At 34.7% G+C, this 12748-nt stretch overlaps 1 protein-coding gene and 1 pseudogene across 1 annotated transcript; both read left to right on the forward strand.

Moving 5' to 3' along the window:
• Positions 1-280: 280 nt before the first annotated feature.
• Positions 281-2412, forward strand: LOC105060944 (putative mannan endo-1,4-beta-mannosidase 9). The gene is made up of 5 exons (XM_010944831.3): positions 281-604; positions 797-991; positions 1113-1235; positions 1346-1548; positions 2022-2412. The coding sequence occupies exons 1-5, from the start codon at positions 281-283 to the stop codon at positions 2410-2412; spliced, it is 1236 nt and encodes a 411-aa protein (XP_010943133.3).
• A 5022-nt stretch (positions 2413-7434) lies between these two features.
• Positions 7435-9477, forward strand: LOC105060943 (putative mannan endo-1,4-beta-mannosidase 9; annotated as a pseudogene).
• The last annotated feature ends 3271 nt before the right edge of the window (positions 9478-12748 follow it).

Raw genomic sequence — 12748 nt, forward strand, 5'->3', positions numbered from 1 at the left:
TCTCATATATGCATACAAAAACTACATGCTTATACGATTCAGTGCACGTAACAGCACTTTGTTAGTTTCTTGCTAAAATTTATCTAGTTAGTTAGAAAAGAATATTTCTTTGCTTGTCTTACATGACTTTGGACTCTATATAAACCACTTATGACAATCCTCATCGATCAAACCCATCATCTCCACATCCATATACAAACACCTCTCAAGCCTCTGGCTTGAGTTTTGAACGAGCTACATTAATACTCTATAGCAGACCCTAGGCCTTCCCTCAAAAGAGATGAAGTACAAGCAAGTCGTTGGCTGTCTAGCTCTTCTAGTTCTGCTAGCACTCCAAAATGGGAGTGCTTATGGTGGCATGGGTTTCATAAAGCCTAGCGGGATCCATTTCATTATTGATAGCCAACCATTCTACTCGAACGGATTCAATGCATATTGGCTGATGTACATGGCATCTGACCCAAATGATAGAACGAAAGTGTCTCCTACTCTCCAGAAAGCTGCTAGTCTTGGTTTGAAAGTGATTAGGACTTGGGCTTTCAATGATGGTGGGTACAGAGCCCTGCAAGAATCTCCAGGCCAGTATAATGAGGCTACATTCCAGGTATATATGCCTTTTCAAGAGATTCTTTTTAAGTGAAGGGAATGAAAGCTCATGTAATCGCATGAATATTTATATATGCAATCTACCAAAAATAAAAACATATTTTTCTACATATCCATAAGATGTAAGCTCATTTCTACACTTTTTGGATGTCATTTTGAATATCTAGTTGCTTGAATGGTTTCTTTTCAGGGTTTAGACTATGTGATATCCGAGGCAAAGAAAAATGGGGTCTATCTAATATTGACACTAGTTAACAACTGGGGTGATTTTGGAGGGAAGAGCAAATACGTGCAGTGGGCAAGGGACCAGGGACAGACCATAAGCTCTGATGATGGCTTCTTTAGTAATGAGGTTGCTAAAGAAATGTATAAAAACCATATCAAGGTACCGATAAGCTTCTTTATATAAGTTCTAAAATGTTCTCCATGGGTTTCCATTCAAATAGCTAGACTTCATTTTTTTCAACATTTATTGTTATTGCTGATCAATTTGACATTTAAACCAGACGATTCTCACGAGGGTTAACACGATAACGGGAGTAGCATACAAGGATGAGCCTACGATCTTTGCATGGGAGCTCATGAATGAGCCTCGATGTCAAAGCGACCTCTCTGGCAAAATTATTCAGGTTATTTCCTCATTAAGTCCATCCATTCACCTCTTAATGATGTTCATAAGATAACTAGAGAAAGTAAAACTTTTGCAAAAAAGCTAGCTAAATGCCATCTGGATTGACAGGCTTGGGTCCAGGAAATGGCTTCTTATGTGAAGTCTATAGATAGCAATCACATGCTTAATATTGGACTCGAAGGATACTATGGAGAGTCAGCTCCCGATAGAAAGCAATATAATCCTGGTTATGAGGTTGGTACGGACTTTATCTCCAACAATCAGGTGCCGGAAATTGATTTCACTACCATTCATTCCTATCCTGATCAATGGTAAGTGTTAATTAGGTCCTTCTTTAATTGTTTTGAAGTTTAATTATGTTGTGGAGTACTTGTATGTGCAGGAAAGGATTGTCTTTCAGGTTTGATACTATATATTGTTTCAAGGGTCACAAGCCAAACCTATTAACTTAAAAATTTTTGGACTTGGTTAGAGAGGAACCCCTGGCAAGTATATAGACTTGCCTATATATAGAAAAAGTACATGAGATACTCGCAGAATATATACTATTTATTCTTTGTGGCTTCGAGAGTCATGTTGCTATATATTATTTGTTCTTATTGAAACTCCTCATATTTTGCATTAGCCAGTTTTCGAATTAAACATAGTTTGTTAAATTTTAAATTTTAAAATATTATAAATTTAATGAGATTGTAACGTCCCCATAAAATTTCAAATATTACTTCTCATCGAATTAGTCCTAAACAATAAAATTCTAACCATATATGATTATCAATTTTTGTAGGATCCCAGGATCAAGTGATGATGCTCAACTTGCTTTCATGAAGAGCTGGATACAAGCTCATATTGAAGATTCCACAACACTGCAAAAACCGTTTATAGTCTCAGAATTTGGCAGATCTTCAAGATCATCAGGATATACTGTGGATGTGAGGGACTCCTACTTCAAAACTGTTTATGATGCCATCTATTCATCAGCAAAATCTGGGGGCCCTTGCACTGGCGGACTATTCTGGCAAGTATTAGCAGAGGGAATGGATGGATTTAAAGATGGCTATGAAGTCATATTTTCTGAATCTCCATCGACAACAAGTATTATCACTCGGGAGTCTAGTATGATATCTAGCCTCAACAGCCCATCCATGCTTGAAAGAGGTGCAGCTTTAAGGAATTGAATACTTGAAGTGATACGGGATATCAAATCTTCTTAGTGATTTTATGAAGACAACATAAGAGTGTAAGAGTGGTTGTGGTTATAGACATATAAAATAAAATTTTTTTTTAAGTACTAATAAAGAGATGAACTAAATTTGCCCATGTGATGTATTTGTTCTATGAAATAAAGACGAATGCAAAAGTATTTATGGTTTTGGATTGAAGCAAAAAAAGGATAAGAAGCAACTTTGATCACCATATTTTCGTTTGTATTAATGCCAGTGATATGCTCATACATTTATTTACCTATGGCCATCGACTTATCATCATTATTTCTTTGGAATGCCCCAAATAAAATCAAAAAAGGCAATGACAAATTTTCTAGCATTCTCGATGGGACACAACATAGTTATTAGATACTACTAAGATAATGATAGATGCCAGCTAGATGATACCGATTGATCTCTCGATAAATCTTTTATAAGAGGTGTCTTTGCAATTTTAATTTTATTTGGAGAAAAGTGGGTGCAACTTATTAAAGATATTCTCATGTCAAGCAGTTGCTATGTTAAGGCTACTTACAGAGCATAACTAAATAGTTATGAAAGTGATAATAGAATAAGTGAAAATATTTGATAATGTTATTGAAGACTAGAACTTCCAACCATAGCATGCTATAATGCAGAATGTAGTCAATTTGGTCGATCAAAAAACTGAATGAGGTAATTTTGCCTATGAGCCCTTGGAGTAAAATGCTGAGATACTTACACCTAATGACTTAATTCTCTGCTAGCCAAGAAAACATAGTTGAAAACTATATGATGTTCTAAGAAATCGTCAGCAAAGATAATAAAAATTATATATATGAGACTATATTGGACTAAGATGCACACTTCAATTAAGGATATCATCCATTCCTTTGTTGACAGGTGGATATGTGGTGGCTTTACGGCAAAAAGGCCAAGAGGGCAACTATATATGTCCATAGAAAAAGCTATGCATGGGGATCCTACAAAATATAAATTCTAACAATTCGAACGATCAATGATCCTCATGAAGATTATGAGTAATATAGATTTCAATGCTGCACAAAATAGCTACTAGAAGATCAAAAAATTGATAAATTCAATTTGAAAAACTAAAAAAAATAAGTACTATTATATGCATATTATCTTATAAGAAGATAGTCCATTAAATTTTAACAAAGAGGCTGATACAACTAACAATAACTTATTCTACTCTAAGGGCCTTCCACAATTGTTTTGTTTCTTTCCCATTCCTCTTGGAGAGCTTGGGACATTAGCTGAGAGGCAACTATCTTGTTGGAGTAGTCTAGAAGTTGAGATTTATAGGCTTGTAGCAGTTTTCAGATTGAGATCAACTCTTGAAGTGGCTAAAATTTGGATCGTTCTATTTTTGACATATGGTGCTTCAAAGGCTAGATCCTTTTAACTTGGGATTGATTCTTGATTTGTACCACTCTATTCCTGAGTGCTAGAGTCGAATCCTCAAGTGTTGGAGTACTTTTCTCCATCTGGGGTCAACTCCTGATGCATAGAAAATTTGAACTCCTCTATTTTTACTTATGGGAATCTCTAAGTTGATTCCTATAGCTAGAGTCAACTTCTCTACTATAAAAGCATCCAAAATACTTAAAAATTCTCTCCAACTTTAAAATTTTATTTTTTCAACTTCTCCGTACTTTTCTAAGTATTCAAATTTATGAAGCTTCCCTATAAAATAATTCTAACCTCTCCAAGAATACACAAACATCAATAATATAATTTTTTTTGTGCTCATCAAAATCAATCCTTTGGATCAATAATTTTTGAAGAGAGAGGATAAATATCGACAAGAGCTATGAAAGTCTAAAAATTTGAAGAGGCATAAAGTAATTTGGGCTCTTGAATCATGAATTCATGGCAATAGATGTGGTGTCCGGTGCATCCCATTACTATCTGATCGATGGCTAATTACATGTAGAGGACATCATTTACACTATATCTTAACATCCAGAGATCATCATATACATAGTAGCTCTAAACAAGAATCACATAGGGCCATTGAGTTTGGATCTAGAGTGCATGTATTTGCCCCAATAAAAAGCATAGACTAAGACAAATAAATCAGTCTCCAAGAATTATCTATGTGCTAAAAATCGTATTATAGGCTGAATAAAGAGAGGGTCAAATGCAAGTAAATTAGATAAGGCTAAAGTTGATGAGATATATAGAAAAATGCATTGTACACTACAATAAACTTTTGATAATCCAACTTATCAATGTATTTTATCTTGCTTTAGTAATACCTCTCTATCTTAGTAGTAGTATTAACTTAACATAGATTTCTATTATCATAGCTTAGGTTTAACCCTCATCCTTATCTATATTCATCTTCTTGGAGCTGTGATGTGTGATGATGGTGAAAGATCTTGAAGATCAAGATACTTTGACCTATACTACTCTCGTATTCTTTTTTCAATCATTATCTTTTTATCTGCTCTAACTATGGTGGCACATTCATTTTTCTATCTACCTTTTGCCATCTAACTTGTCACCACTTTTTCCTAAGCACATCTCAGATGGGATGAAAAAGTATCACAATAATCCTAATAGCTATCTGCATGTACATTATAAATATTAATTAGATTAATAATGCATGAATTTTTTATTTTTCATGATCACAAAATAGTATAGGGTATATGTCACACCTTAGCAATTAAGCTAGAAAAGAGCTCAAAAGTACTTCAAAAGTTTTATCAAAGTTGATGAGATATTTTTCATAGGGAGGATTGAATATATATATATATATATATATATATATATATTGTATAGGTAATTAACATTTATTCATAGATATGGGTTGTGATGGGCATCCCACTTATGATGCTTTTGAGGTTGACAATGATTTCATAGATTTTCTCCTTTATTGCAAGTGATCTCATATTGATATGCAAGTAATCTCATATATATATATATATATATATATATATATATATATATATATATATATATTTGTATAGGTAGTTAACATTTATTCATAGATATGGGTTGTGATGGGCATCCCACTTATAATGCTTTTGAGGTTGACAATGATTTCATAGATTTTCTCCTTCATTGCAAAAGATCTCATATTGATATCCAAGCATATAATTACACTAAATAGTCAACATTAGCTATCCATCTTATGAAACATTATCAAGATCAGAGGTGCGAACTGTTATAGTGATATCTTTAGATTCAACACTATAACTTCATTTAGTGTGCAGGAGGTTCAAATATAGGGGATCAAAATTAATATAAATAAAAAATAAAAAAAAAGAGATAGATGCCTCAAATCAATAGCCTCAAATCAATAGAAAGAACATGTGCAGTAGGAAAGGATACCTTGACCTAAAAGATATAGGATACATAATTATATTTTGGAAGCTAGTAAATTTATTATTGAACCTATGTATCAACATTGATACCCTAGGCTATGTCCTTGATAAAGAGAATAATAGTTTACCAGATCCAAATGTCAATAAGGATTAGATTGTCCAATATGGAAACCATTATAATGGCATAGTGTCAAACATCATTTAATTTCTTTTATAATTTTTATATTTTTTTATTTTATATAGGATGTCAGCTAATGATTATAGATATGACTAAAATCTACTCAATCAAAAAAACCTAACTAGATAATTTTTGATACTGGCTAAAATAGAGATGGAAGAATTTTGAAATGAATGTGCACAAGTTCCATGCATTATACAATATTAGGGATTGATACTTTGCATAATAGCTAAAATCCAATCAGCAGAAAAGGAAAATTAACTATTCAAAACTAGAAAAGTAAAAATTAAATTAGCGGACCATCACTTGCTGATTGGCATTTGTGGCTCAATATTATTCCAAAGTTGTCATACAATGTTAGGATTTTATTATAAGAGTTGTCAAATAATGTTTGGGGTTTACTTTAACATTGGTTTACCTATGACTATTATTAATTATAAGATATCTATATTTCCAATTCCTTTTCTATTTTCCAAAATGCACCACAAATACTTGTTCTATAAAGGGAAGATAAATAGTCTATTATAGACTACATCCAGATTTTTTCAATACTGACTCAGAAATCACAAAATAATTGGATTCGATTTCAACACCTTTTCCATAATAAGTGAACACCTATATTCCCTAGAATCAATCAGAAATTAATATTTAAAGAATTTTATATACCAAACTAGAGAAAAAAGGTAAGAAAAATGATCAACTAAATCTTTTTGAGCAACTAATTTTTCTATCCGCCGTATAGGAAAACTCAATAAAACTACTTGCCACCGCAAACTAGCTAAATTAAAAATTTGGGCTATGGCTTTTGACAACCCCCTACCGAAAAGAATATTTAACTTGATGTATGGATAGATAATTGGAGAAGAAAGCCTAACGAAAGTTAGATAAGTCCTTAGAGTTTTCTTCCTACTATGTTTATGACTCCACGTATATGACAATTGATGATGCTCTCATCATCATCCATGAAACTAACTATATCCTCGCCATCTAATAAAACTCCTCACAACTACCACCTAGATCTCTTACAATGTATACACACTACATAGACTACTTTTTTTGTCCTCTCTATCTATAGATAGAAACCTCTCTCTCTCTTTTTGTGTGTGTGTGACAAATATAAACAAACCACATGCTTCAATGATATTCAGCGCACGTAACTACACTTTATCTAGTAAGTTTCTTACTAAAATTTTTTTAATTTGTTGAAAAGGAATGCTTCATTTATTATCTTGCATTCCTTTGAGCTCTATATAAACCCATCCAGATGATCCTCACAATTTAAAGCAGTAGTCTTCAATTCTTTTATAAGCCAACTTTGAAGTGGAGAGCTCCTGTTTGAGTACTTAACTATCTACATTACTCTATAGTAGCCTCTAAGCCTTGCCTCAATCTTTGGATTCAAAGATGATGAAGAGAAAGTAAGTATTTCGTTGCTTAGATCTCTTAGTTCTGCTAGCACTCCAAAATGGGAGTACTTATGGGGGCATGGGCTTCATTAGGCTTAATGGGATCCAACTCATTATTGATGGCCAACCATTCTATTCGAATGGGTTCAATGTATATTGACTGATGTACATGGCATCTGATCAGAATGATAGAGCGAAGGTATCTCCTACTCTCCAGCAAGCTACTATTCTTGATTTGAAAGTGATCAGAACTTGGACTTTCGATGACGGTAGGTACAGAGCCCTGCAAGAATCTTCTGACCAGTATAATGAGGCAATGTTTCAAGTATATATGCCTTTTCAAGAGATTCTTTTTAAGTGAAGGAAATGGAAGCTCATAAATTTTTATGTCAAGAGACAATAATCAAATGTATGTACATGTAGTCTACTAGAAAAAAAAATAAACACACTTTTCTACATATCCAGTAAGCTGTTTGCTCATTTCTACATGATGGATGGATATTCTTTCAAGGGTTAGACTATGTGATATCTGAGGCCAAGATGAATGGAGTCTATTTGATACTAACACTTGTTAACAATTGGGGTGATTTTGGAGGGAAGAGCAAGTATTTGTAGTGGGTAAAGGACTAAGGACAGTCAATAAGTTTTGATGATGACTTCTTTAGTAATGAGGTTGCTAAAAAAATATACAAGAACCACATCAAGGTATTGATAAGCTTCTTTGCATAAGTTCAAAAATGTTCTCCATGGGTTTCCATTCAATTAGACTTCATTTTCCTGAGCATTTGGTGTGGTTTTTGATCAATGGTCAAATTTAAACCAGACGGTTCTCACAAGGCTTAACACAATAATGGGAGTAGCATACAAGGACGAGCTTGTGATCTTTGCATGGGAGCTCATGAATGAGCCTCGATGCCAAAGTGACCTCTCTAGCAAAATCATTCAGGTTATTCTCTCATTTAGTCCATCCATGCATCTCTTAATGATATTCACAAGATAGCCAGAGAAAGTAAAAATTTTGCAAAAAAACAAGCTGAATGCCATCTGGATTGACAGGCTTGGGTCCAAGAAATGACTTCTTATATGAAGTCTATAGATAGTAACCACATGCTTAACATTAGGCTCGAAGGATACTACGGAGAATCGGCTCCATATAGAAAATAATATAACCCTGGTTATGAAGTTGGTATAGACTTTATCTCCAACAATCAAGTCTTGAAAGTTGATTTCACTACCATTCATTCCTATCCTAATCAATGATAAGTGTTAATTAGAACCTTCTTTAATTGTTTTGAAGTTTAACCATGTTGTGGAGTACTTGTACGTGTAGGAAAGGGTTGTTTTTTAAGTTTGATACTATATATTATTTCAAGGGTCATAGGCCAAACTTATTAGCTTAAAAATTTTGAACTTGATTAGAGAAGAACCCTTGGCAAGTATATTGACTTGCCTATATATGGAGAAACTATATGATATATTCGTAGAATATATACTATTCATTCTTTGTGGCTTCAAGGGTCATGTTGCTATATATTATTTGTCCTTATTGAGACACCTTATATTTTGCATTAGCCAATTTTTGAATTAAACATAGTTTGTTAAATTTTGAATTTTGAAATGTTACAAATTTAATGAGGTTGTAACATCTCCATAAAACTTCAAATATTACTTCTTGTCAAATTAGTCCTAAACAACAAAATGTTAACCATATATGATTATCGATTTTTGCAGGATCTCGGGATCAAGTGATGATGCTCAACTTGCTTTCATAAAGAGCTAGATACAAGCTCATATTGAGGACTCCGCAGTACTACAAAAGCCATTTATAATCTCAAAATTTGGCAAATCTTCAAGATCATCAGGATATATTATGGATGTGAGGAATTCCTACTTCAAAATTGTCTATAATGCAATCTATTTATCAGCAAAATTTGGGGGCACTCACACTGGTGGACTATTCTTGTAAGTATTGACAGAGAGAATGGATGGATTTAAAGATGGCTATGAAGTCATATTTTCTGAATCTCCATCGATAATGAGTATTATCTCTCAGGAGTTTAGTATGATATCTAGCCTCAACAGCCTATCTACGCTCAAAAAAGATGCAGCTTTAAGAAATTGAATACTTGAAGTGATACGGGATATCAAATCTTCTTAGTGATTTTATGAAAATAATATAAGAGTGGTTGTGGTTATAGACATATAAAATAAAATCTTCTTTTAAGTACTAATAAAGAGATGAACTAAATTCATTCATGTGATGTATTTGTTTAATGAAATAAAGATGTGTAAAAGTATTTATGATTTTCACTATTACAGAAAAGGACTACGACAGTGGTTGTCGTGAAGCGAAAATTTAGTGCAGGGGCAAAATGGTAATTTTAAATTTTTTTCAAAATTACTATTTTACAGTGGAATTATTAATTAATCTCATTAATTAATACTAATTAACCCTACACTAGGATCTAAATATGAAACAACAGCATGCATTTAAATTTGAAATTCAAATTTGAATCAGTAAATATTTTACAGTGCTGTGTTCAGAACACATCACCTTTTGCGGATAGTCGATCACCGTAATTTGATCACCGTCGGAGGGCTTTGATCATCACGTCACAGCCACATAAATGTCTGACCTCTGTGGATCGTCCACACGAAGCTCCCGTCTGATCAGCTCCTCACGAATGCTAGTTCGTGATTTCATCCTTTTGATGGCAGATGTTGATCGAACTCCTTCGATCGATGTGTGTCGACTTGTCAGATACTTTGGATCATCTGCACAGTTGCTTGAGAGGCTGATGGATCTCTCCCTAAAATTTGGTAGACTCACGACACTCGTGGCACACCAATCTCACTTCCCGAACCCTAGGTAGAAACCCTAGGGTACACACCAAAAATCCTGCGCTCAATTTTCTCTCTTTTCTTTCTTTTTCTCTCGAAAGGTTTTGGACCTTCACCTTGCACAGAAGCCTTCCTCATGCCCCAAAGTTTCTCTCCTAAAATTTTTACGCACGTCCCATCTTTCTCCTCTTTTTAAAACAATGTCGAACGTGTCTTATCCGCGTGAGAGGATAAAGACAAGAGGTTACACATTTGAATTCAAATCAAATTTGAATTCAAATGAAAACCAACTTATCCCTATCCTTTTGGACGTGAGAAGAGAAGGGGCATGGCTCTTTGTACGTGGAAAATGTTTCATGAAAAACTTTTTCTCGTGTAAGTAATGTGGCGCACAAAATGGATAAGGATGAAAGGGTAAGTGATAAGTTATCCATTCAAATTCAAACATGCTTTGAATTTGAATGGCTAACTAATTATTTTATCCATCCATATGGTGCATAAATGAGGGCGTGGGGAAGGGTTTTGTGTGAGAAAAATTTCACGAGAAGTTTCTTCTCATGAATTCAAATGGGTGCAAGGAAGTTGGGTGTCGCAGGAAATTTAAAACAAGGTGGTTTGATTCAAATTGAGCCAACCTAGTTTAAAATAGGTTAAGCACAATTAGACCAGATTAAACCCAACATAATTAGGCTTAATTAGGCTCAATAAAATCCTAATCAAATCAGGAATTAACTAAACCTAACCCCTGATCAAATCAGGGACTAAACCACCTTAGCGATTAGGTCAACATTTAACCTAATCGGGTCAATCCAAACTGAATCCAATTCAATTTGGACTTGATCTAAAAATAATTACTCAATCAAATTGAGTTAATTAGTGATTAAATCACTAATTAAACCTCTCATAAATATTGAGTCCAAATCCGATGGGCAATCAGGCATCAGAGACCATCGATATGAAACCCTGATCAAAGAGTTCAAATTTCAAATTCAAAATTTGAAATTCAAAATTTTGACCCCGGTATCCAAAATGTGTAGAACTCATGATTAGAGAATCCTAATTCTCAATCATAGAGTCTCAGATAGATAAGACTCATAATCAGCCATCAGATCAGAAAGGAACCTCTAATGTGTGTGACCCCGCAGGTTTGAACCTAAACCGGTAGCACAGGAATCAATTTCTGTACTAATCGAAGTGACCATCTAGCAATGTTACCCGATGATCGGATAGGTCGAATAATCACAATCGCAACATTCAGAACCTACGTGAATATGGTTACCGTATAATTCATCCCTTTTGACCCCTGTGTTTAGGACGACTCAGGGTTAAACTGTCAACCCTGATGATATCATCCGAATCGTGCTCAACTCAATTAGTCCTGTGACTCCTCACTAGGACTACCCTGGTCAAGGTTTTGCTAAATTGAAACACGACTGTACACAGCTCCTAAACTGGAGTGGTCAATCCCATCTTGACACACGCACCGACAAGTCAAGTACTTGACTACACCCAGCAACCTTCCGTCACTGAATTAGAAATTCAGATAGTCCAGTGCCTAAGTGCAGTGAGTTGCTTGCAAGTCACCGTGGCGGTCTCAGGTCGGAGGGACATTTATACCCATATCCCATCGGAGCAAATCTTGACAGCAGAAATAGCTCCGGAGTTGGTCATGTTCAGTGCAGATGTACCATTACATCTCACCTGTATGCCATACCAGTATCTCCACACTCTTTGGTTATGAGGACAACCAACCCATATGGCACACAACGACCTATGCTCAATAAACGTTGTCGTCCTTGGTAACAACGTATCATTTGGTCGCGAACATGTTTAAGGACTAAGCGACAAATCCTCCTTTGTCGAGTCTAAATAGTCCTAAGGACTTCACCACAACATAGGAGTTCATTAGAAGATGAAATATTTGTGATGAAAAAATATCAAAATAACTTTTATTTATTTATAATTCATGTACTAATACAAAAAGGAGCACAACCATCAACAGGCTGACGATTGGCTTTGGAACACTATTCCTAACATGTCGACCATTGCCATAGTCTATGGCAGCGGTTCCACAACCTCTACCATTGTCATCGTCACCATAGGTCGATGGCAGCAGTTGTTATAGCGGTTTATATAATCGTTGCCATATATCGGGTATCGCAGCGGTTGTTCAACCATTGCTATATCTTGAGATATGCAGTAATTTACAAGCCACTGCTATATATCTATAACAGCGGTTAGGTAACCCCTGCCGTATCTAAAGCAGTGGTTATCCATCCACTGTTATAGCTTCTATAGCAGTAGTTATTCAACTACTGTTATATCCAATCTATAGCAGTGATTGAATAACCACTACTATAGAAGTTATAGCAATAGTAGAGCAACTGCTACTTTAAAATCTATTGTAGCAGCTAAGAAATCGCTGCTATAGACTATAGCAGTAGTTGTGCAACCGCTGCTATAGCTCTATGGCAACGATTGACACGTACCATGATAGTGGATGGAATGGGTACATTAGAGATTACAGTCATAGATTATGATAGTAATTTTTT

The sequence above is a fragment of the Elaeis guineensis genome, chromosome 13, assembly GCF_000442705.2.
Source record: "Elaeis guineensis isolate ETL-2024a chromosome 13, EG11, whole genome shotgun sequence".
In the NCBI taxonomy this organism is placed as follows: domain Eukaryota; kingdom Viridiplantae; phylum Streptophyta; class Magnoliopsida; order Arecales; family Arecaceae; genus Elaeis; species Elaeis guineensis.

Coding starts and splice junctions, on each gene's coding strand:
- LOC105060944 (XM_010944831.3), top strand. CDS start 281: ATGAAGTACAAGCAAGTCGTTGGCTGTCTAGCTCTTCTAGTTCTGCTA. Junction 992..1,112: donor TGTATAAAAACCATATCAAG/GTACCGATAAGC, acceptor CATTTAAACCAG/ACGATTCTCACGAGGGTTAA. Junction 1,236..1,345: donor TCTCTGGCAAAATTATTCAG/GTTATTTCCTCA, acceptor CTGGATTGACAG/GCTTGGGTCCAGGAAATGGC.